Source organism: Natator depressus, chromosome 3, assembly GCF_965152275.1.
Source record: "Natator depressus isolate rNatDep1 chromosome 3, rNatDep2.hap1, whole genome shotgun sequence".
Lineage (NCBI taxonomy): Eukaryota > Metazoa > Chordata > Testudines > Cheloniidae > Natator > Natator depressus.
Window position 1 is genome coordinate 146,766,653 of NC_134236.1, and position 26,181 is coordinate 146,792,833.

General features: G+C 40.6%; 2 protein-coding genes and 1 long non-coding RNA gene across 6 annotated transcripts in view; 1 reads left to right on the top strand and 2 right to left on the bottom strand.

Annotated features, from left to right (window-relative positions):
• Positions 1 to 3,651, bottom strand: part of STRN (striatin) — a 96,936-nt gene extending 93,285 nt beyond the window's left edge. For both annotated transcript variants that reach the window (XM_074948997.1, XM_074948996.1), the window contains exon 1: positions 3,382 to 3,651. In XM_074948997.1, coding sequence (XP_074805098.1) covers positions 3,382 to 3,651 — 270 coding nt within the window. The remainder of the gene's footprint in view (positions 1 to 3,381) is intronic.
• A 65-nt stretch (positions 3,652 to 3,716) lies between these two features.
• On the top strand, positions 3,717 to 25,045 carry LOC141985158 (uncharacterized). Its single transcript, XR_012638878.1, has 5 exons — positions 3,717 to 4,372; positions 18,019 to 18,126; positions 18,204 to 18,271; positions 23,313 to 23,431; positions 24,441 to 25,045. It is a non-coding gene; the product is annotated as an uncharacterized LOC141985158 (long non-coding RNA).
• HEATR5B (HEAT repeat containing 5B) overlaps positions 8,803 to 26,181 on the bottom strand; it is a 95,750-nt gene continuing 78,371 nt past the window's right edge. For all 3 annotated transcript variants that reach the window (XM_074949000.1, XM_074948999.1, XM_074948998.1), the window contains 7 exons: positions 24,671 to 24,798; positions 22,624 to 22,768; positions 21,180 to 21,449; positions 19,547 to 19,771; positions 16,964 to 17,115; positions 12,790 to 13,003; positions 8,803 to 10,569 (listed from right to left, as the gene is read on the bottom strand). In XM_074949000.1, the coding sequence (XP_074805101.1) occupies positions 10,265 to 10,569; positions 12,790 to 13,003; positions 16,964 to 17,115; positions 19,547 to 19,771; positions 21,180 to 21,449; positions 22,624 to 22,768; positions 24,671 to 24,798 (1,439 nt within the window). In that variant the 3' untranslated portion in view covers positions 8,803 to 10,264. The remainder of the gene's footprint in view (positions 10,570 to 12,789; positions 13,004 to 16,963; positions 17,116 to 19,546; positions 19,772 to 21,179; positions 21,450 to 22,623; positions 22,769 to 24,670; positions 24,799 to 26,181) is intronic.

Here is a 26,181-nt window from a genome sequence, read left to right on the forward strand (position 1 = left end):
GGACACAAATTAGACATCAGGAATGGTAACATACAAAAGCCAGTAGGAGAACACTTCAATCTCCCTGGACTTTCTATAAGAGACTTAAAAGTAGCCATACTTCAACAAAAAAATTTCAAAAACAAACTTCAAAGAGAAACTGCAGAACTAAAATTCATTTACAAATTTAACACCATTAATTTGGGCTTGAATAGGGACTGGCTCATTACAAAAGCAACTTTCCCTCTCTTGGTATTGACACCTCCTCATCAATTATTGGGAGTGGACCACATCCAACCTGACTGAATTGGCCCTGTCAACACTGGTTCTCCACTTGTAAGGTAACTCCCTTCTCTTCATGTGTCAGTATAATAATGCCTGCATCTGATGAAGTGGGTTTTTTACCCATGAAAGCTCATGCCCAAATAAATTTGTTGGTCTTTAAGGTGCCACTGGACTCCTCATTGTTTTTGTGGATACAGACTAACACGGCTCCCCTCTGATACATGAATCTTTAGTGCATCTGGCATGTAAATATCTTGCGGCATCGGCTACAACAGTGCCATGAGAATGCCTGTTCTCATTTTCAGGTGACACTGTAAACAAGAAGCAGGCAACATTATCTCCTGCTTGTTTGTCTGAGTGATTGGCTGAACAAAGAGTAAGACTGAGTGGACTTGCAGGCTCTAAAGTTTTACATTGTTTAATTTTTGAATGCAGTTATTTTCTGTACACAAGTCTACATTTGTAAGTTCAACTTTCATGATAAAGAGATTGCACTACAGTACTTGTATTAGGTGAACTAAAAATACTATGTTTTTGGTTTTTTACAGTGCAAATACTTGTAATCAAAAATAAATATAATGTGAGCACTGCACATTTTGTATTCTGTGTTGTAAATGAAATCAATATATTTGAAAATGTAGAAAACATCCAAAATGCTTAAATAAATGGTATTCTATTATTGTTTAATCGTGCGATTAATTTTTTTTAATCACTTGACAGCCCTAGTTATATTACCAATTCTGTCAGTGACAAGATGGCAAGTAGTTTAACCTCTGTACTTCAGTTTTTCCATCTAGTGTATAAAATGGGGAATCATCTTTACCAACCTTTTAAAAGTATTTTGAGATCCCTTCATGAAGAGTGCTACATAAGTGCAAAGTAGTAGTAGTATTAAAATGCTTGGCACGATTAAGTCCTTGCAAGGTGGACATTTTTCTCTCATGCCCATTTTACTTATGATGCAAACTGTAATGTGAATACATACATATCATATGATTATCAAGATAAAGTTTGCCCAAATCAAATCTTATTTATTTCACTGAACATGTGGCCTGCCTCATGCTCACTATATCTGTCCCAAATACACAGGTTATTTTCAACACGTTTCTGTTAATTAGACACAAATAGCTAATGAATCAATTACTAAATTACAAATTCTGCAATGAAGGTCAATCAGTTCAGGTCAGACTCAATTACATCCATCCTTCTCTTTCCCTTGTCCTCACAAGCACTTTTTAAAACTTGTGCAAGAGAATCACCATAGAACATCACACCTGCAATCCTGTTCAGAAGACCTTCTTGATAATCCCACAGGAACAGAGAGATTGACAAAATCAGATTTTCCTGCCTATAAAAAACAGGGAAGCAGCCTGTGTTGCTGCATGTTGGGGAAGGGATATGAAGAGAAAAGAGGACAAAGGGATAGGAAGCGGAAAACAAAGAGGGAAACCTAGAGAAGAGGAATGCGTGGTAGGTTCTAAGTCTCAGATATGGTCACTTTGAGAACCAACTAGTTAGTTATTAGGAGTCTGTTATTTGGAGATGTGACCTACAAGAGATTCATTCTTGCAACTGATCTGTAAATGGCTGGAAAACCTACTCTCCTATTACAGTTCTTACAGCATGCTAATCACTGAGGCTATGTCTACACTAGCACTTTTGCCAGTATAACTTATGTCACTCACGGGTGTGAAAAACACACCCCTCAGACTGACATAAATTACACTGACAGAAGTGCTGGTGTGGACAGAGCTATGTATGGAGGGAAAGCTTTTCCCATCAGCATAGAGCACCTACATGAGCGTTCTTACAGCAGCGCAGCTGCATTGGTATAGCTGTGCAGCTGTAAGTTCACTAGTGTAGACATGGCCTGATAGTGGCTCTAGATAGTTTGTGACTGACTAGAGCTGTAACTCCTTAGCCCGGGAAGGGATGGGAGGATGCGAGTCCTCTATCTAGCAACTTGCTCTGACCAATTGAAGGCTAACAGGCTCTGGGCCTTGTCTACACAGGAAAATTAGGATGCTTTCTTCACTATGCAGCAACTCTGGGAAGCATCAACAGCAGAAGCTGTTGTGTAGTATATGCAATACTACAATAGCAATACAATAGTAATATAAGCAGTAGTCAGTGAAGGGGTTACCCAATAGGAGATTAACCGCCATATGGATCTTGAGGCACAGAGGCTGAGTCCTAAACAGCAGCAGACACAGATTGTAATCTCTTCCTCAGGATCCAGCTACCTATGCACTTCATGTAGCAGGGACTGGCACTCTCGCATCGGTCTTTTTAGCCACAGCCATACTCACAAGACATAAAACTGTTGTCAGCGTCATCTTCGGTCAGGAACGACAACAACAATTGTAAAGTAGAAAATAAAGAGGCCAAGCTCTTTTCTCCACTACACCTTCTATCATTGCTACCACTGCTGAAGAATTAAAGGTGCCAGTTATTCTAGGATAGACAGGGCCCAGATTCAGCCTCTCTCAGCACAAGAGATTCTGACACATAGGGAGAGTAGAAGGGTACATGGCATCACTCCTGCTCCCTCCCCTTCAGTTTAAGAAAGAGGCAGGAAGAAACTGAAGCGATCCAAAGAAACAAGGGAAGATAAAATGGGAGAAATAAGAGAGGGGCCGTACCGGTCACCCCAAGCCCCAGCGCAGCAGGGCTCCGCAGAACAGCCACAACTCACAAGCGAAACTGACAGGGGACATGACAGAAACTTCAGGCACCGCTGTGACCGGGGTGCCCCCGGCTGCCAAGCTTCACCACCTCAGCCGCTGAGACAGTGGCTCTCTCTCTCCCCTCCCCGGGGCGGGTGCGTCCGGCTGAGGGGACGCGGGTGTCACGCCCCTCACACGCTGCGCGGCCGGGGCGGCCAGTGCTGCCCTTTCCCGGGGGCAGTTCAGACGCCGGAGGGGACGGCGGGCGCCCGAGGGGCTCCGGCTCTGCCTCCCGGGACCATGCAGCGGCCGGACCTGGCAGTCACTAGACGGGGGGCGGTCGGGCCGGGGAGCGGCGCTGGGAGTCGGGCGCAGGCCCCGGGAGACGCGGGACGAGCGGAGCCGGACCGGGGAGGGGAAAAAAAAAAGCGCGGGGGGGTGTTGGCGTTACCTGCAGCTCCGCCCGCTCCGCCTCCCACTCGGCTCGTTCCGCCTCGAAGCGGCCCCACTCGTGCTGCAGGAAATGCAGGATGCCGGGGACGCTGTACTGAGCCCGGGCCGCGGACACCGGGGCCGGGGCGGCCGCCGCCAAGGAGCCCCCCGCGGCCGCCGCCGCCTCCCCCGGCTCCAGCCCCGGCCCGGCCCCGCCCGGCGGCAGCAGCAGCGCGTTGTTGTTGTTGTTGTTGCTGAAGAAAACGCCGGGCCCCGCCTGCTCGTCCATGGCCGGAGCCGCCGCCCGCAACCGCCGCGTCCCGGCAGCAGCAGCAACAACCTGGGCGCGCCCGCCCGCCGTCACCGCCTGACAGGACGCCCCCGCCGGCTGCTACCGGGGCCCGGCGGGGACAATTCCAGCGCGCGATCCGCACCGGCCCGGCCCGCGGTACTCTGGGAAATGTAGTTCTGGGGCCATTCTGCCGGGGAGCTGAGCGCAGACAGGGCCGGGTCGGACTCTGTCCCGCCCTCGGTCGCCGACTGCTCCCCACTTGTGAGAAACGGAAGTCACACTAGAGTAACTGGGAAAACATCCCTGCGTCACCTCCGCAGACAAGTGCTCTGCCCCCAGGAGCTGGGAGTCAGCAGGCGCCTTCCAGGCAGACCCTCACCCACTTCCGCTCCTCCCACCCCGCAAAAGCAGGGGCTGGAGGAGAGAATCCACGTAACCCTCCCCCGAAAACCAACTCCTCTCCCCCCAGGCCTTGTCTCCCTGGGAGCTGGCAGAGGCCCATGACAGGGGCATCAGACAGACGTACAGAGCCACAAACGTTAGCAGGATCGTGGGACATGTACGAATTCCAGAGGAAATTAACCATTTCTCACCCCAGCCTTTAACCACGAGAACTGCTCCTGGCCGCTGTAAGGCTGGGTGGCACACTTTGGAACAGAGGACAGTCAGAGACCGAGGCTGGCAGTTGTATCCAAATAATCACTTTCTCGGCTGCATGGTAAGATTTTCTGCAAGAGCAGCTTCATACAACTTTGTATAAAGCTAAGGCAGGTCTGATCAGTGATGCATCCACCGTACAGGCACTTTCTACTCAGGACCTTCAACAGCCTTTACCATGGGAGGTAGTGAAGCAAGTCTGTTCACTGGTTACAGTAGCCACTGAAGACTAGGTTCTGGAGGGAGATAACACAGTGAGGCTCAGTTTACACCCCCTACACGGTTAGGTCAACGTAAGCAGCCTTCGCTTAAATTTGGTTCCCACTAACATAAGTGCCTCTCTGTGCTGATTTAGTTACACTGTTTGAGGAGGTGGTGTTAAGTCAGTCAAGGTAGTTAGTTCAACACAGCCTCAGCGTTACTGCATTGTTATTGGCTTTCAGGAGTTATCCCACTATGCTCCACACTGACAATACAATAGATTAAAGTGCTCCTGATGAGGATGTGCACCACTAACACAAGGAGCCAAGCATGTGCACACAAGCAATTTAATAACGGCAGTGGCTGTGTGTTGGTTGACAATTTTGTAGTGTAGACATGGGCTTAGCCAGCATGTTACAAAACTACAGTATTAAAAAATGGCTGGAGTAGAAAGGGCCATTTTCCTCAACTGTAAGGGGATGGAGACGGGGAACTGGGGCACTGAAAATTATAGTGCACCGCAGTCCCCGCCTCCCCAGCCTCAGGTGCTGTAAGGGTTCAGCACAGGAGGATCTTCTGAAGACTGCTCTTCCCTGCAGCAGAAGAAAAAGCTGGAGTGCTGAGACCTGTAAAGCCACCCCACAGAACTGCAGTAGAAGGAAGCTTGTCCTGGAAGCTCTGTTCTCCCTAAAAGGGGAATGCTGAGGAAGGTCACTGGACCACATTGCAGGAAGTCTCATGGGAACCACAGCCTCCTCTGAAAGGACAGTGGGAGCCTAAACTTCTAAAATTGGCTCCTCTAGAGAAGCTGGGCCTAAGCGATGGATTCACCAGCTGGTGTTTGAGGAGGAGGAGAGCCAGAGCCTCCTACTCTGCTGCAGCTGCCATGGCCCTCAGTGTGAGGCTTTGCTTCCTATCTCATAGCCTGGGCCCACTCAGAGATCTACTACAGATTCACATAGAGATATTAATGAAAGGAGCCTTGCTGAAAAGGAATGGCATTGCCAAATCCAGAAGAAAGCTAAAAAGGCTGAGAACATGTGATGCCACTAAAAATGCTGCAAACTCTGTAAGCAACAGACCCATATGTCACCAATGATGCTGTCTTGGCATAAGCTGAGCATTTGTACAGGCCCATCAGTGGTAAAGGCACTGAGTAGTCCCAGAGCCTTCACCATATTTTGTACAGACTAGGAGTGTTGCTGAGCTTCTCAAACAAGTATTTCTGGTTCGCTGATGGGCATCTATTCTTCAGAAGGCCAGTACTTGCCTGCTTCCTTGCCGGGCTGTAAGCCTGAGTGGGAAAAAAAACTGAAGGAGCATGGAGAGAGAGAAAAGGAGAATGAGGGATAGCAAAGAAGATGGAAAAAGCAGGAGAGGTGAGAGAAAATAAGAGCTGGAGAAAACCAAGCTCATAGGGAGCAAGAAAGGGAGCAAAAGTAAGGAGCGCAGTGAGAAAAACAGGAAGGAGTAGAGAGAGAGAAGAAAAATGGAGAGGGGAAGTGGAAAGAAGTTAATTCAGGGGAAAACAGACACCGAAAAAAGACCATGAAACCTGGGAAAGGCAGAGAGAGGAAAAGAGAGGAAGAACAAAAGCGAGGAAGGCATGCCAAGTTACTTCGCCTTTTAATCAAATGTAGTTTAGTGCCAGATTATTATATAAAATCATTTTTTTCCTGAGGAGCAGGAAAAGGACAGGACAATGTAGATGGAAAACTTGAGGCGTTTGTTTCTAAATGAGCATGAGAACCCAGTTTGTCTGTATGTGGTGGAGAAAAAGCCTCTCTTTTCATCTGCATCTGCCTTTCCCTTATCCCTCAATCTCTTTCTGTCTTTTTTCCTGTCAATTAACATTTTTTGCGTATTTTACTTTTTTTTAACTGGCTTCCTACAGCTTCCCACTATTGCTTGGCTGGCTCTAAACTTGCATTTTAAGAGTTGTTTCTTTGTCTTTTCTGAGTTTCCAGCCATCTTGTTTAGTAAGAAATTCAATTCTGACTGGAAAAAAAGTGCTAGGGTAAAACAAGACTATTTTAGGGGAAATTAGGAGGCAACAACAAGAATTCTTGCTGCTAATTCAGGCAAGGCAGAGAGAAACTGGCAGAAAGCTCATGACAGAAGGGAAGACATGTCCTCAATGCACAACAAAAAAAATCCAGAAATTTCATTGGGATGTTTGTTGCATGGCATGGATAGGAACCCAGTAAGCATAAACTAACTTGAAACAATGAGAGAAAGCACATCATATTGTTTTTCTCACTTCCAGCTGTTTTACATGTTTGTATGGTTTCTCTAAAAATCTTGCTGACATTTATTTTGAAATTTGCCTTCTCTAATGAAATGTTAAAAGGCTTGTACTTTTTTATTCAAACGAGCTTTTAGTGTTTCAGCTTTGAAATTATGAATTATATTGTAAATTTTAATTAACTTAATCATTATGTATAGAAAGGAAGAATAAAACAAATAATTCTTTGCTGCCACTCTTTCATAGAATCATAGAATATCAGGGTTGGAAGGGACCTCAGGAGGCCATCTAGTCCTACCCCCTGCTCAAAGCAGGACCAATCCCCAACTAAATCATCCCAGCCAGGGCTTTGTCAAGCCTGACCTTAAAAACTTCTAAGGAAGGAGATTCCACCACCTCCCTAGGTAACCCATTCTAGTGCTTTACCACCTTCCTAGTGGAAAAGTTTTTCTTCATATCCAATCTAAACCTCCCCCACTGCAACTTGAGACCATTACTCCTCGTTCTGTCATCTGCTACCACTGAGAAGAGTCTAGAGCCATCCTCTTTGGAACCCCCTTTCAGGTAGTTGAAAGCAGCTATCAAATCCCCCCTCATTCTTCTCTTCTGCAGACTAAACAATCCCAGTTCCCTCTGCCTCTCCTCATAAGTCATGTGTTCCAGTCCCCTAATCATTTTTGTTGCCCTCCGCTGGACGCTTTCCAATTTTTTCACATCCTTCTTATAGTGTGGGGCCCAAAACTGGACACAGTACTCCAGATGAGGCCTCACCAATGTTGGAGAGGGGAACAATCACGTCCCTCAATCTGCTGGCAATGCCCCTACTTATACATCCCAAAATGCCATGGGCCTTCTTGGCAACAAGGGCACACTGTTGACTCATATCCAGTTTCTCGTCTACTGTAACCCCTAGGTCCTTTTCTGCAGACCTGCTGCCTAGTCATTTGGTCCCTAGTCTGTAGCACTGCATGGCAATCTTCCGTCCTAAGTGCAGGACTTTGCACTTGTCCTTGTTGAACCTCATCAGATTTCTTTTGGCCCAATCCTCTAATTTGTCTAGGTCCCTCTGTATCCTATCTCTATCCTCCACCGTATCTACCTCTCCTCCCAGTTTAGTGTCATCTGCAAACTTGCTTAGGGTGCAGTCCACACCATCCTCCAGATCATTAATGAAGATACTGAACAAAACCGGCCCCAGGACTGACCCTTGGGGCACTCCACTTGATACCGGCTGCCAACTAGACATGGAGCCATTAAGCACTACCCCTTGAGCCCGACAATCTAGCCAGCTTTCTATCCATCTTATAGTCCATTCATCCAGCCCATACTTCTTTAACTTGCTGGCAAGAATACTGTGGGAGACCATGTCAAAAACTTTGCTAAAGTCAAGGAATAACACGTCCACTGCTTTCCCCTCATCCACAGAGCCAATTATCTCATCATAGAAGGCAATTAGATTAGTCAGGCATGACTTGCCCTTGGTGAATCCATAGTGACTGTTCCTGATCATTTTCCTCTCCTCTAAGTGCTTCAGAATTGATTCCTTGAGGACCTGCTCACTTTGGGCTTCATTCTATAAACAGTTCATTACTCCATGTGTCTTTACACTCATGTCTAGTCCTATTACGTTAGTGGAACAAAGTGTGGGAGTAAAGATACATCCTATCATAACTGTTTGCAGGAACATAGGGCTCACACCATTCTTTGTGATCTTGAATAATGGTCAAGAACAATTCTGAATTAAAAACTTTTCTAAACATAACGTTATGTTAAAGGGTTTGCATAAACTAACTGTGACAGGGTGAAAGAACTACCTTGTTCTTAGTTAATTGGTTTTCATTACAGTTGATCTTTCCCTTCCCCTTGCATAGACGCTCAAAGGAAGGGCTATCACAGTGGCTATTTAGAAGAAAGAGATGGGTAAATGCCTTCGGCAAGATCAGAATCCATACCTATTTCAGCCAAATATTAATCATACAATTAAATTCTGATTACTACTCATTTCCTATTGTGAGGTTCAAACAATAGAAATTTTAGGATCCACTTCTCAAATTTTATAAATAACTTGTACATTGACTTGTTACAGGAACACGTGAATGAACAGCAAAGATGGAGGGATAGAAACATACCTACATTCATTATGAAAGCCTTATAGGTTGTATGACACAACAAACCTATATAGGAAAGGCCCCTGATTTATGTGGCAAACTGGGAATTCTAAAGCAGTGTAAAAAACATTAAAATGCAGAGATTTCAATTGACTATTAAAATGGATAGGAACAGAGGCATTAACATATAATTCAATACAAATACTGTACTTCAGTATTTTCCTGTATATTTCACAATGTTGCACAATTCCCAGTTTACCAAGGAAAACAGCACTATTGCATCGAATAAATCAGGACCCTTGCCAGAAATTGTAGGTCTGATATGCACAGAGTATATGGCTTTATGTCTTCCACCTCTTCCTGACACTAAGAAAGGTGTTAGAGAGCTCTGGCAAACTCCCTATGGCTGCAGGAAGAAGGTTCTCCACCAGCCCCTTGTGAAGTCTGGCAGGAGAAACAGCCCAATGGCTCCCATTATAGTCAAATCTTGTAGCAGGTAACAGTTCTCTTTCCTCTGTCTGAGAATCCAGGCAAAGTAAGCATAACACTGAACTGTGGGATCTGGGCAGAGTAGGAAAAGTTTACCACAGGAACCTTTGCAACAGGCAAATTCCAGAGCCACAGAAATGGAGATGGAATATGGTCCTATTTATAAACCTTATTTCCAGTGCATCTTTTTATTTATCTTAGTGAGAGATGGGGGAGGGTGTTGGTTCTTTGAATCCTTTTATTAACTCTCAGGCATGGAAACTGATCTGAAAGAGATATACCACACAGTTAATAACATCTTATTTTGACAGCATGTTTGATTGTTTATCTTGGAAAAGACTGCAATCTTTTCCAACTCCTGATTTTTTGTATTTCATATGACCTGAAATGAATTATAGGTTTGATACGCCCCAACTTCACCAGGTTTGTGGGGTTCTTTTTTAAATGAAAAAAGTGATTATTACACCTGAAATTTCCAAAGATAAATAGTAAATACTGAACACTGGTTTCTCCACCCACTACAACCCTGCTGTGTTAGTGTGCTGGTACAACAGTGGGATAGCATTAACTAGCTTTTAAAAACACTTGCATTTGCAAGATTTGACTCAGTATTCTAAAAATAAACACAATTTAGTAGGACAGATGATACTTTTTTGGTGGATAATTTATAACATAGATTCACAAATATGATCAAACAAATTCAATTTCTTAAAAATCTATATAAATACTTGTAACGCTACTTCCCTTATAATGCACAAATTTCAAGTAATTACACATAAAGCTATTAGATTGCTTCTGACATACAAACAATGCAAAATACAGACATATATGCAGTAGCACATAAGGAATGATGTAGTGCTTCTGACTTTTAATTGTAGGTATGATCCTAAAAATAATAACTCAAAATAATTCAAAAAAAGCTAGTTTTAAGTTTAATTGTTGGGACAGAATGTATTGTGGGTGGTGGTTGCCTGGCAGCTGCTTTTGCTTTGCTGGCCTGACTTGCACGGACTGCAGTTTCTAGACGTATTTTCAATTCAGGAGCAGCTCCCATTACTGTCTTGAAAGCATGAGGGTAGAGGGGACCAATGTGCATTAAATTCTGGAGTGCAAATTCATGAAGATCTTTCGATACTGTAGATGCAGAAGCAAAAGCATTTTCATTCAGTAAATAAGAGATCAGAGTTGGAACTAGAAGAGCAAGCAACTGGACTCCTGAAAGTGAGAAAAGAAAAAAGCATAATAGATTAGAAATTAAAACTATATGGAAAATTAATTGTGGCAATAATACTGTTCCTATAAAAGAACCATTACAATCAAAGTTGAAAACAAACACAGCAATAATATAATAAAATCAAAGGAGTCTAAAATGCAGAAGACCTTTTTTCAGGACATCCAGTCTTTTTCCTGGCCAGTGTAGGATTTGGCTGTATTCCACATTTTCTTGTGTTTAATACACTTCAGTTCTGTTCCAGCCACTTCACTGGGGAGATTAGGGCAAAGCCTGATAGCGCTCACTGCTAAATGTGTTAAACTGCTAGAGCATCTTGTACCTCAAAGGATCCTACAGGACTTTACAGATTGAGAAATCACTTTCATCTTACTTTTGTAAAGCAGCCATCATGGGGAGTATGACATACCAGTTTAGGACACAAACTGAAGAGTACCTCCATATCAGTTTGAAAATGCAGCAGGGAAATATAAGTATTAGTAGGATAATATAGCTACCATGTTTGGAATTTGACTAGGACACTGGCATACCTCTTACTCTGAATGTATGGTTTAGTGGTGAGAGTAAGGATTTTATGAATCAGAATTCCTGCATTCTAGACCCGGTCTTTGTCACTGACTCATTCCGTGATTTTCAGCAAATCACTTATTCTTGTTATGCATCTGTTTCCCCATCTGTAAAATGGGCATACTATTAATCTCTCACACAGGGGGATCGAAGTGTGTTTGTATAGTACTTTGAGAGCCCCAAATAAAAGATGCTATGTAAACACAAAGTATTAGTATTTATTATCGTTACTTTTGTGAAGAGCTTCCTGGTATCTTTAGTGACTACGGTTGGTTAGGATCTTAGTTCTTGTTTGAAAGATTATACCTCCAATCGAACAGTGCCCCTTGTGTTGGTGCACTGGCTCAAAGACTCAGAAGAGAGTCATCTACTAAATTGCCAGGACTCTGAAAGTTTCCCATCCAAGTTCTGACAAGCCCAAGTGTGCTTAGCTTGTGAGATCGGATGAGATAGCAACCCAAGGAAGAGACTGTTCTTGGAAAAGAAGAAAAAGTAAACTAAAGCAGTCATAGCTGCTGATTTTTTGAATAATCTAATTACAGCTTTATTTTGCTTAAAATAAATAATTATGTTAGACTATAAATTTTAAGTTCATAATAAACATTTTTGGTTAAAGGATTGATCAGAATATTACTCACTATGTTCTTATATTTTGGGATAAATGTGAACTGAGCTCTCATGTAAGTAGGGGGACTGATATGCTTGGCTCTAACTAATGTTAACAAAAATCAGATGTTGGACAGACTTTCCCCCACACATTTCTACTAGTCTATCATTTCACACCTGCTCAGCTCACCTATTCCAAAACCAGAGTGGCTTCTGAGTAAGTTCTGCCAATTGTATGTGGGGGTTTTGTTTTTAATGTGGATGAATATCACTGGGGAATACGTTGAAAACAGTAATCTTATTTACATTTGTCTCTGGGGTGTCAATCGGTCTCCGAATGCAGATTCATTTTTAACTTAACTGAATTTTAAGATATTATATGAATATTCTTTTCTGGAGAAAGAAATTGATGTTACTCTTTTCAGACTTGCCCACAATTTCAAACAGCCCTTCCAAACCCAGCATAGCTGTTTCTCAGGATAATCAAATAACTTTGGTGATGGGTGTAGTATTGGTAGAAATACCTAGATCAATAGGCAATCCGTGTGCTAAAATGGTCAGTAGTGAAAGAGATAACAACTGGAGCAGTTTGCAGCTCTCTATTACTTTTTTCCATATGCAGGCACAAGACAACAATACTACACCACATTTGGAAGGTGTCTTTACAACCACAAGAGGAAAGAGTGCTAGTGCAATCCTGGCATACAACAGCCCTTGTCATGTAAAGCTATAATACAATCACAGGTTTTTGCATCATAGAATCAAAGAATATCAGGGTTGGAAGGGACCTCAGGAGGTCATCTAGTCCAACCCCCTGCTCAAAGCAGGACCAATCCCCAATTTTTGCCCCACATCCCTAACTGGCCCCCTCAAGAATTGAACTCACAACCCTGGGTTTAGCAGGCCAATGCTCATTTCAAACACCATTGTAAATGTATCACCTCCACCACCATATCCCTAACTACAACATTCCTGATGTAAAAGGTTGTATTTCAGAGTTATTAGTGTTCTACAGAAAAAAAGATACTTACTATTCTGCTCCTCACCAAGGGCAACCAATGTTTCAAGGACTTTAATTCCTTCCTGGACTGCTAAAAGCTCTGTGTTGCTGTTTGGACGATTACTTTCTACAGCTTTCAGTTTCTCAACCATTATTGGTGCCAATGAATGGATGTATGGAGTTGACAGGGCACGGTTGGTGTGTTGGAATACAGAAAGTAGAAGCTGATAACACTTGGCTTGAACCTAATCAAGATAAGTACATTTTATTGATTTGTATATTGGCTTGGCGGTTGGCAATACAATCCATCATATATTTGTGTGAACATAAAAATGCTTGGAGGAAATAAAGGAAAAAGACCACTGAAATTGGCGGAAAACAGCAAAAGACTAACAGCTGGCTCAGCTGCTAAAAATACTGTTACTCAGTTTTCAATACAAGAAAAAGGAGTGCAACTAGGAAACAAATGCAGGAAACAAGAGAGCAATGATTAAGTGAAGCTAGGTAAGATAGGAAAGTTAAAGAATAGTTAACAACATACTAATCAGCCATATGGGATGCATTCTAGAGTCCACAGGGAGCTGACTCCATAAACAACAACTACTAGCAATAACACTGGATGTATCTGAGGAGTCATTTGAAGTTCCCTTCCAATTCCACAAAGGCAAAGGGGTCCCCACAGCCTAAAAAAAAGTATTAGAGTAGATTAAGGTAATTACAAAACATAGGTCATGGAAAACTAAGTTGATGTCCTTTATATTCTAAAATGGTGTCAATAAGGAGAACTCAGTGAATGTATTTGATTTGGCATTTAAAAGGGATTTTTCCAAAATACTACATAGGAATCTCAGACAAATTGGAGAGATATGGCCTTGAATACCATATGATAATCCAAAACGCAGGCTACGAAGTTGGACATATTTATAACACCTCATAGGGTCAGTTATCAAGCAGGGTCCCAAAGGGACTTTGAGCTGTATTATTCAATGTATTAATGACCTGTGAGAAGATCAATCTGACACTGATCACATTTTGGGGTGCAGAAAACTTGGAAGTATAGATAAGATTACAAATTAAAATTATAGATTGTAGATTCATAGAAAGTAAGGATGAAAGAGACCTATTAGGTTACCTGGTTTATCTTGCTATCCATGCAGGATTAATTCCTTGCAACGGATTTGATAGTGCTCTGTATAATTCAGATTTGGAGGCCCCCAATGTGTTGGAGCTTCCTCAACTTCCATTTGGATGCTGTCTAAAATTTCCATTTCAGAACATTTTTCCTGATATTCAGCCTAAATTCTGGGACCAGTTTCAACTGGTTACTTCAATTTGTACTCCCGTACCACTATAAATAATATTCTTCCATCCTTGTTGTTTCGATTCTTCAAATTCTTGAAGTGACTTACCACACACCCTTTCATTAGCTTTTGTTTAAACTGCACATATTTAAGAACAAAATCTTCACATTTGCAGGTAGAAGCTTTCATAGACTTCAGCAGGACCCCTATGACAGCTTTTGATAGCAGAATTTGGTCCACAGTTCTTTTAATCTATTCTCAAATGTAGAATTTTTGCTGATCCTACACTCACTGAAGTCAATGACAAAGCTTCCATTAACTCTAATGTTGCAGGATCAGGGCCTGAATCCACTTTGGAGTCTGTAGAGCTCTTTCTGAAATCAAAGGTTCCCAGAATGGAATGAAGGGACAAAGGCTTCTTAGCTGAGAGCTCTTGATTCTGCAATTCACTTCTGTTTGTCCAACAAAGCCTGAGTTTCCTAACGGAAGGGTATAATATAAAGCATAGTTATCCGTTCAGGCTTTTGCCTGAGGCTGTTGTTTCAGTGGTGGAGCACTAGTCTTTGGTGGTACGAGTATTTTTAAAGAATTCACTATTTTATGTCATTTCAGCGTATTTTTAAATGTATGTCCGTTTATCATTAATGTGTGCCCACCTAGGAGCTGCTGTAGTTGTCATTTTATATATTGAAAAAATAAAATAAATAATACAATGCAATCCAGAGTATATTTCCCTTGTGTACATACAAAACAAAGTATGGACACAGTATGGCTGATATTACGCTGCTCTCTGTTACCAAAACTGTGCTAGGAGAGTGTTCATTACTGGCTAGATGAGAAAGGCAGAGAACTTCCTTAAAAACGGAGGGGAGAAAGGAACTTCTCCTGTTGTCAGTCTCTGTACAGAGCTAAATAGGGATAGATGTAAAGGCTCCTTCTCAGCCCACTAGACACTCCCCTCTCCATTGTCTCTATCAGGAGCTCCTGTAGGTGTGACTATTGAACTAGAAGAAGAGACATGGTCTCAAACTGTTTCCCACCTTAAGAACTCCAGCAAGTCAAGCTTTTGTAAACTGCTGAACAGTGACAGAGCATAAGACCCCAGTTCAATCTGGAAACAGATGACTCCACTGCAGAGAAGGACTCTCAGGTGGACTAGAGTTCTAAATGCCTAAATATGGCATGCTTTTTTTTATATTTTTCTCCTCAGGAAATCTCTGAGTGCCTGTGTGGGGGAAACATTATACAGAAAACCTACAGGAAAACCCCAAGAACAGTAGAGAAAATAGAGGAAGAAGTTCAGACCTACATCAAAAAATAAAGTTTGGAGATAATAATTCATCTATATAACTGGATTGGGGGGGGGGGGGGGGAGGGAGCAAAGAATTGGCCTATAAAAGGCAGTTCTTTCTTAGACATGGACAGAATTTTCTCCTCCCGCGCCCACTCCCCTAAAGAAGGAGCACAGGGAAAGTAGTTCTCTTTTAGATATCTTGTCATTACTCAGAGAGCCTGGAGAAGGGACACTATAACATGGTAAGTTACCACTGCCAACCTTTAACCTTTATAACCAATACTAGTCAGCTCAGTGCAGCCCTGGCTTAGGTAAGAGAAGAATTGATGATCATTTTCTTTATATCATCTCCCTTTACTTCCTCTAGTCTCTCTCTCTTCATTGTTCCTTTCAAGCAAATAGTATTCAGTTTAAGTGCAACTGTAAATTGGATGTGACAGATAATATTGTGTGAATTGTTAACTGTCTCTCTGGTGATGAGAAAAGCTCTACCTGTGGGGGAGGAAGAGCAAACAGGTGGAGTCCATCAAACAAGAAGTCACAAAAAGGGGCCCTGGGGAGGCTTCAGTCCCTAACCCAACAATTTCTCCAACTGGTGAACAGGTATCTGTCCTGGCATAAAGTGAGTTCTCTGACTTTGGGACTACAAGACCTTCTGTTACACATGAGTTTGGGAAACATTCTTTCACCTAAAATTACACTTTGTAAGCTCCTATCTGCACATCTGTATAATTGCTCCAACAAACTGATTTCTACATGGCAATTATGTTTCACTTCATGCTAACTGAGCATGTCTGAGCCAAGTCAGGCTACAATTTATCGCTTTTGCAATGGACTAGTTGAAAAGATAATTTAAAGAGAAGACAAAACAAAAAGCATAAATGAGTTTGCGACAAATAAGTAACCATTTTCAGAGGACTTCTGAAATGATATGCACGTGCAAATCAGATAACTGCATCCCTGAACTGCACACTCAAAATGGGTTTTCATAGAATCATAGGGTTGGAAGGGACCTCAGGAGGTCATCTAGTCCAACCCCCTGCTCAAAGCAGGACCAATCCCCAATTTTTGCTCCAGATCCCTAAATGGCCCCCTCAAGGATTGAAGTCACAACCCTGGGTTTAGCAGGCCAATGCTCAAACCACTGAGCTATCCCTCCCCCATGTAAGTAACAAACACAAATTTTGTACATATATAAGTAGGAGAATCACAGCAAATTTGGGCCTTAATCTTTATCTATGGAAACAGGAGTTTGAGTAGCATTATGAGGAAGTAGTATTAAATAAACCAGAGAAGGTCTAGATTTTTTTGGCCCAGTGGTCTTTTCCTTCCTAAAATTTCTTATATTAACAAAGATGTAACTTTTATAAATCCATATAAATCAAGAATTTGGCACAAGTAACTTGAAAATCCTACTTCAGAAGTGCCAAGTTTTGTTATAATTGCCATTGAGGCAATAGTTGTGATGGTTAATTTGTTAATTTGACAAGCAGGATCTGGTTACTTTTTGAAGTGAAGAAATTATAGATTTCAGAAAATGTAACATTATTCCTAGTTACTTTATGTCAACCATTTAAAATATTGTGCACGCTTCCACATGATGAGCTTACCCAAGGATCGCAGGAATTCAATGCATTTTTAAATCTGTTAATGCAGCCGTTCTGTAAGGACAGCACTCCAATTATTTCTGTACTTGCAGACCAAAGGAAAAGAGCAATCGCTGTAAGCATGCTTACTTCATCAAGAATAGACTTGGTGCCCTCTGAAAAACAAAAAGAAAAGGCTGAGCTTATTGTGAAAAGGTTTTAGAGTTTGTTTAGTAAATCCTAATGTACTAGAATAATTCACAACAAAGAGATGTACTTGAAAAGACTTCAGTTACACTCAAATACATGTCTATTCACCACTACCAGAGTCACATTTTAACTATTAGTGGTAGTGACTGATATAGTTGAGATTGTTTAAGATGATTAACTCTAGTCTAATCCTCTCTTTTAAACTGCTTAAAACTTCCTGAAATTTCCACCTATGCAGCCAAAATTATTCATGCTTGGTCTCTAACCACAGATATATTTTTATTGTTTTTAAAGTTTTAGCAAATACAACTATGCTATTTTTGAGCAGAAAGATGGTGGAAAAAACATAATGCTGTCCCCATTACAACCAAGTCTCTTGCAAACCCTTTCAAAACAGCCTCTGCAGCTGAAATGGTTGGGATGTAAAAACCTAAAATCTAGTATGGGAATAGCCTGCACTAAGGAGAAGGGTTCTGGAGCGTTCTGCTGAAAATCAGTTATGATTTGACGGTGTTAATAAGCCTGTGAAAATCACACCGTCCATTTTGCTAAACTGGTGAAGTGTGCAACTTCATTCTGTCCTGAAAAGTGAACTGAAGGCATGCAAACCCTTGCACCTTGCAAGGAGTTAAATGAAATCTCCTAAAATCCACAAAAGGTCTACAATAAGCGTCAGTGGTGCTTGTGGAAATGGGAGCTTGAAGGCCCTTGAGCCAAGGTGAAGTTGGGAGAGAGAAGTTTGATGAGACGTAATTAAAGAGGCCACTGAAAATTAATATGGGTTTGGCCTGGAAAACTTAATCCAATTATTGTTTCTGCTCAACGATCCTAAAGGATGGCATTGTGTAATTACTCTTTTGTCCCTTCAGATTTCACATGACCGCTTCTGCCAACTCTTCCCACCCCGCTCTCCTGTTCTATCTATATTTCAGGCTATTTGGGGGTGTAGTGAGATCGTTTTGGCCGAGATACTTGCGGTAGGTAAATGACGTGCATCTCTGGATCTCTCTTTTGGGTCAGAAAACATGGATTGTACCGCCCTTTGTTCTTCTAGGGCAGAGAAGACGCTTGGATCAGAGGAAGCTGGCTCAAGTCAGTGCAGACGAGATGGAGATGCTGCTGGTAGGTCACGGGAAGCATCTAGGGGTTGTGGCAGGGGTATGGTTTTTCCCATTACTGAAAGGGTCACTCAATCCTTTGTCAAGGAGATTTAAAATCTGGAGATGCTTTTGGGGCCTCACTTCTGTTTGATTCCCTGGTGATATCAGTGGCTAGTCTTTTACCCCTCTGTATTATGCTAGACTATATTGTGATCAATTCTCTGGTGTGAATTTGCCACAGTCGTCCATGCCTTTACTACCTTCACACTGAATTACTACTGTAATGCTCACTATGATGAAGACTACATGAAGCCTATTATACGATTCTCCTAAAGCACCACTGGCTTCCAGTTTCCTTGAACCACAATTCCAGGTATTGAGTTTGATCTACTGCATACAGCTCGATACAATTATGGCTCTGCCTACCTGAGACAGTGGCTCTCTCCCTATGTGCCATTTTGGATCTGAGTCTCTCTGGGCAGGCAGATAAAATGGGGTAAAAGGAAAAGAGGGGTATAATCAAAGATGATTCCTAGTTTATGGGCGTGGGTGACATGGGGGAGGATGGATTGTCAACAGTAACAGAAAGTGAGGAAGGGTTTGGAAAGGAAGACAAGCTGTTAACTTGGTTGTGAGGCATCCAGGAGTTTTCAGAGAGACAGGCTGAGATGCAGAATTGGCAGAAGAGAGACAGGTCAGGAATGGAGAGGTAAACTTGTGAGTCAAAGGTACAGAGATGGTAGTTGAAGCTGTGTGAGTTGATGAGGTTACCTAAAGAAAATGTGCAGAAACAGAATGTAAGTGTGCCAAGCCCTGTGAGAGACCTATAGAAACAGGAGAGGAGTGGGAGGCCTGCTGAAAAAGACACTGAGGAAATGAGTGGAGAAGTAGAAGAGAACTGATTTGTAAAAGCCAAGTAAGGACAGGATTTCAAGAAAGAGAGTATGATCAATATTGCCAAAGGCAGCTGAGAGGTCAACAAGGATGAAGGTGGAGTGTGCTGCCCTGAGATAAGGCTGTATTATTCTAAAATCGGCATTGTATTCAGCATTACATACATTGTATACATTATATATACAGTTCACTATAATGCAGTGTGTTTAGGCAGGCTTGTGTTAGCACTTAGATTTTTTCTCTGTTTTACAACCTATGCTATGTTAATCACAGTTTTTCGTCCCCATAATCCTAAACTGATAGGTAGCCTATAATATATTATATACAAACACGTAACATTCACTTCTCCATAACAGAAGCTTTAGCTTTAATCTACTTAACTGGTTGAGAGTAAACTGCTTACCTGGTTGGGAGTATTCCAAGATAGATGCCAGAGTGCTGCGGATAAGACTGGTCCATTGCTTATGAGTTCCCTCAGTCTTGGCCATTGGAAGAGTTACAGTAGTTTTTATTGCCTGAAGAGCTGCGCTGACTGGTGGTGAGACCTGATTATCCACTGATTTTACTGCAGTTTCTTTCAGTACTCTTGTAATCAGAAACAGGATTGTAGGTAATATTGTCATACATCCTGAAATAAAAAATAAAGTGCATTCTTGAAGTTAATTCTAACACCAGGTATAGTCCACAACTTCTTTATATTTCCTTAGTGGAACATCTCTTGCTAGCAACGGATATACCAAAATGTACTATAATTTATTTCTGTGGTAGTAAATATAATTCAATACTATTTTAACAATTAAGAAACATCTTATTATATTCCAAATGTATTATATGACAAATTACATAATTTGGAGTCATTTGTGCTAATGTAGTTAAAAAGCGGTCAGCAATTCAGGGATTTATAACTCAGCCATTAAAAATTTGCTCTAGGCTGACAAGGAATGATTTTTAAAAATCCATTAAAGAGAGAAAGGATGGTCCAGTGGTTAGGGTACTAGTTTGGGACTGAAGAGATGCAGGTTCAATTTTTTCCTCTGCACCAGACTTCCTGTATGAGCTTGGGCAAGTCACCTAGCCTTTTTATGCCTCAGTTTCCCATCTGTGAAATGGGGATAATAATACTTCCCTACTTCACAAGGGATAAATACAGTAAAGACTGTGAGATGCTCAGATATTATGGTAATGGGGGGCCACAAAGCACCAAAAACAGTTAAATAATTGATCATTTTCTCTTGATTAGGGCTTATTTTGCATCCCAATTGGAGCCAAAAAGAGCTCAGACATAGAATTTGTACTCATCCTTCCCCCAGCTCATACTTAAAGCCATGAGTCTGGGCAGATAGCTTTCTGGCTAGGAAAACCTGGCCAAAATTCCTTGTGGCGGCTGTCAGTATCATTCTTTAACTGGTCTGAAAGGTCACTACTGAATGATAGAAGTGCTCTGTTCGATGCAGGGAATGAGTAATGCTGCTTCTCAAACACTCCTTTACTCAGTCATCCCTGAAAGCCAGAAAAAATGGGACCAGGAATCAAATCATAGGCTCCTGCATGGCAGCAGTGCAAGACTCTGGGCTAGCTTGTAGAAAAATTTTATTTTTAACTAAACATTTGCCATCCATTAATCACTAATTTGGACTACAGGCCAAGTATTTTTCAGAAATTACTTTCTCTAGAATTGTTATTAACTTTGCACCTCATTAAGGGCTCAACCTCAAGAAGTGCTAAACATCTGCAATGTCAATGTAATTTCTTGCAGACATGAGAGAGACCTCTGCTGTATTCGAAAGAACAGGGCATACAGTGCAAGTTTTGATTTTGCGATTTTCCTGATGTCCCGTGACCTGAAAAGCAGTCACCCTTAAATTGCTCTAGAATCTAACCTCACCATCAATAAATTAGCTTCACTTAAAGTGGTCTGCAACAGAGGTAACATTTTTAGTTACTGCTGTGTCATTTGGTCATTTCAAATTACAGGATTTGTCTTATATTTCTCATAAAACACATTCATTTATGCATATGAAGTTATAGTAGAATACCTGCTGGAGAGCATAGAGAAGGCAGGTCAGATAGGATGGTAACTGTGGCAGCCACAAGGCGAGCACTTTCTTCAGAGAGCTGAGGTTTGGCAGAAACATGACTTGGAGAGTCTGACATTTTTGGGCTTAGATGTGGCATATGCCGTACTAGGATAAACATTAGTAGTTCCATGGCTGCAAAGACAAGAGACTTTCCAGGCTCAAGACCACCAGTCTCACCACCTTCTCCTAACGCAAGGCACGTTTCTTTTTCCTTTATGTTGTCTTCATCTGCAGTGAAAGACATTTGGTTAAATAGTAAAGAACCCAAAATAAATATTAGATAAAATACACTGGAAGGTAGATAATACTTTGAGAAGAGCTAGAGGTTCACATTAATGTATATAATGTCAGACAGATCACACAGGTTAAGAAAACTACTACTTTTAAAAGTTAAAATGTACTGAGGGAGCTTTAAATTGCCTTAAAGGTTTTGTGATTGTAACAATTGACTTTAAAATTCCATAATGAGCCCAGAAATTGATAAAATTTAATAATTACAATGTCTGAAAACAGTTGCTGTGTTTCATACTTCTTAAAAAACCCTTGTGATAAAATTATCATCAAAAGATGCCAACTTCTGCATGTTGCCAGGCACAATGTCGTGTGAAGTACATTAATACTTCCCTGGCTGGGATGATTTAACTGGGAATTGGTCCTGCTTCGAGCAGGGGGTTGGACTAGATGACCTTCTGGGGTCCCTTCCAACCCTGATATTCTATGATTCTATGATTCTATGAATACAATCGGTTTTTTTCTTTATCTCAGTTATGAATTAAGGTTTTTGTAGAAAAAATATTCAAGTGCAATTCCAACCTGAAACGTGACTCTAAAAATAGTACTGTGGGATTCTGTGTACTGTCTCCATGATGTTAGTATCAAATGTGCTCAGTTTACAAGATTTTCTTCTGAATTGCAGACTTACGAACTATGTCCTCTCCTTTGACATTGTCAGTAATAAAGTCTAGTAATTATGCCCTCAATTCCCCAATGCAACTCTGAATTCAAATGATGTTTTAGTGAACACATGTGCTGTCCCACTGCATGCATGGGTTTAGAAAGATGTAACTTACTGGGCTTCAATAAACAATTCTATTGATGCAGAAAAAGGAAACAAATGCATTCCACTCTCTCTAAGCTGTGCTGGTTCTTTCTACAGCACTAATGATAGTAGAAAGCAGTAAAACCTTGCCCTGCCCCACAGTTATGCTCTGAAGGTATAACTCTGAATACATTGAACAGATCTGTGGGATAAGGAGGAGCCATTTTTACCTAGTCAGTTTTCAGAGAAGAACCACACTTTAATAAATCTGAGTTCTTCTCCCAGTTAGGAAATTTGTTGCTTTTTTCCTCTGCAAATGCAAACAACAGTTTTAAGTTTGTTTGTTTCTTTTTAAAGTCTTACTTAGAGTATTCCTTTTTTCTTGCAAGTAATCTTGAGCTGCTCTCACTATCTGCTGGACAACTCCTGTAACTAGCAGCTGGACTGAAGGAGGATCCCAGGTCAATAAGAGTCGATGCAGCACACTCAGAAGTTCAACACCAAGGAGCTAGAATAAATTAAAGTATTTTTTTAAATGTAAATTAAAAGTGAATGATTCACAGACCCCTAATTATCAGCAAAAATGGTTTCCAGTTAATCTACTGTTATTCTTAGCCACAGAATATTTTTTCTCAGTTTTAAAAAGCACAATTTCTTTGGTACACACTAATTGTGTTTTTCAGTTCACTTCTGAGAGAATCACTTTTGCATATGCCCCCACCCTTTATCCTGTTATATCACTTATTTACTCTAAGTGAGTCTTTTTCACTCACCATAACCTGGGATTTTTTAAAAGAACAAAAATGGTTAAATTTAATCCCAAGAGCATGCAAACTGTGGTTTAGGAGGTTTACACTTGAGAAACACAAAGGATTGCTAGTCGGATTGTTCTTTCGTTTCTGTTTTAATGGTAAGATTTAAAAGGAGAAATTTTTTTAAAAATGGGCAAGTGTGCCAATACACAAGCCTAATGGTATTAAATGGATGTATTTGGTTGAGTTTTGCAATTTACTGTCTTTTTTTTTTTTAAACAATATATTTTTTCACCTCAGCTGCTTGAAAACGAATGTAGTCTGCTGGGGAATGTGGAGATCTGATGCTGAAGGGAAAGCCTCCCATGGCCAAAGTAACCAACCACACACACAGGAGCTTAACTTTGCCCAATTTATGAGTAAGTAGTGTATTTTCCGCACAAAATAATAAATAATTAAAGCCCTTGTAAAACCATAAAGCTGCTAAAGGATGAAGACCCATGAAAACAAACTGTTTGAATACATCTGGGACATGGTTGTGATACTCAGAGAAGTGGCATTAGGCCCATTGAGCTCATGTGATCTGAAACATCTTCTGAATGGCTGACCGTGGCGTTTATGCCACTTACTCAAGAGCAGGGGAGGGGACAACACATAATAGTTCACACTCAACTCTGTGGCTAGCAAAAATCAAAGTAATTGTAAATAAAGAGAGAGTATTTGGTCTACAGTGTTGCTACAGGACTTCCATACTACTTTCCCTATAAAGCCTTCTGTTCTACAAAAGTGTACAGTCTCTGTCAGAGATAATCATAAGGTACATCATCTGCTGTGATTTATCAGGCATTAAGGAAAAGAAAAGGGGTCATAAGTCCACTGCCATGATCTTTAGATTTACTGAATTGCTATTAAAAATTAAACATGAGTCACCAATTAAAATGGAAAAGCTTTTTACAGATCCCACTTATTCCTACACCAAATCATCATGGCAAATTAAATAGACCCCTTACCTCCAAGATATAGCAATATATTTCTTCTATGACAAATATTGAGTTTTGTTTATAAAGTTTTCCTTCTTGAATTTAGAATTCATGTCTCTCCCTAGGAGAATCTAGTAAGTTAGATATTGAACATAAAGATTGAAGAATATTTCCAGTAAAGCTGCTTTTTTGACTGCTATTATTTGTCATTGAAATTTGTTCTTTATTTAAAAATGGAACTTTTGAAAAAACATTTCTAAACTGCCTACTTTTGAAAATTAATGAAAAAAATTCTAAATGAAAAAATTGTAGCATATTTTTTGTTTTGCAAAATGTTGGAGCTTTTTTGTTATTGTTATTTTCCTGTTTTTAACTTTACTAGGTCAGTTTTTAAAAATCATTAATGAAAATTTAAGGTAATAACCAATTTTTTTTCTTAAATCTACAGAAAAAGAAAAAATTGGATCATTCTGAAAAACAACAAAAATATTTTGAATTTGCCTACATTTCAGTAACGTTTTTTCCTCTAGTTTTGGACCAGCTCTAATTTTCAGGGACGAGGAAGTAAACAGAATACAGATTAAATCACTGAACACTTACACACACACGCATCTAAAAACAGAATAAGCCACTGAGATTCAAACATCAGTAACATATTATTAGGCCTATATACTATACCTGATCCTCTGCAATATGAATTCTAGCACAAGGGGAATCCAGTAAAGTATGCAGTGCTTGTAAACAAGACGTGACATGTTCAACAGGCTCCTCAGGCCTGGGGGAACAGAGGAATTGTATACTAACACCTGAAAAGAAACACACACAAAAAATCTCATTTCTATACCAATATAATAAGGGTTGTTTTTATAACATATTTAAGTATTTAAACAATGCGGAAGTTGGGATTGTTTGAGGATTTTTTAAAACACAAAAGTTATACTCATGTTTTATTTTTGCTATTGAGAGATATTCTTTGTATTAATGCCAAACCAGTCACTTTTTCCCAGAAAAACCAATACTGAGATAGTAAATAGTAAATAATCATGGTCACTAACCTACAGATCTGTAAAGGAAACTAATTTTTGGTCATTTGCTTTTGCAAATCTGTAAATTAAAAATCTGCCACTTTTAACTGTGTTTTTAAGTTTCTTTATATTACAATATTTTAACTGGAAAAAATAAACTGCAATAGAAGAGATCTTATTTTCAGGTATAACCTAGATACACAACACAATTCTTCAACAAACATTTGTATTATTACAAATGTTTAAAATTCAAATACTCCAATTACAGTACTTTCACATGCAATCTCTATAAAGAACTGCCACTGTTTAAAGAAAGAAAAAACAACATTTATCTTTTAACAACTAATATGTCTCTGGGTTTATTGAACAAAAGTCTCAGAGTTAATTATACGACTGTCAGTGCAACACTGTTTTACTAGTTATTTGTATAGCATGGATCAAAAACTACTGAAAGATATACATAGATAAACAGTGTACTGCTAAGGCATATATTCCAAATCCTACAAATCTATACACCTAGACATTTCCATAGCCCTCATTACTATCGTACCTGAATGCTCAACTACTAATGGATGCTTTCCTTACAACACCCCTGTGAAGTAGGAAGTACAGTACTATCCCCAATTCCACACATGACGAACTCAGGCACAGCATAGACCAAGTGACTAGCCAATGTCACACAGGTCTTTACTGAATTATAATCTGATCAGGAGGTATAATCAGGGGTGCTGGAACAATTTTTAGGGCAGGGGAGAGGCTGCTGAGAGCCACTGAATCAAACTGTAAACCCTGTATATAGTGGAAACCACTTCAAGCCGGGGGCGCAGCAGCATCCCAAGCACCCCGGGTATAATTTAATCTAGCTCATGATTCTAAAATTATAGAAAGAACACATGTCTAGAGAACATAATTTGTGTCATCTGAAATGTAATAAATATACTTTTTGTAGACACTAATGACTTATTTTTAAACAATGTAAAAATCAGATATAAAACTAATCAGGAAGATTTCATTAAAAGGACATGGAGCAGTGTTTTTCATCGCTATAAAAATCATTTCGGAGAGATGGGTTGCCAGGTGTAAGCACTGGAATGGACATATGGCCCATTTTAAACTGGCTAGATTTGAGGATGATGGTGTCCTTTTAATGCAACCACACTGTGG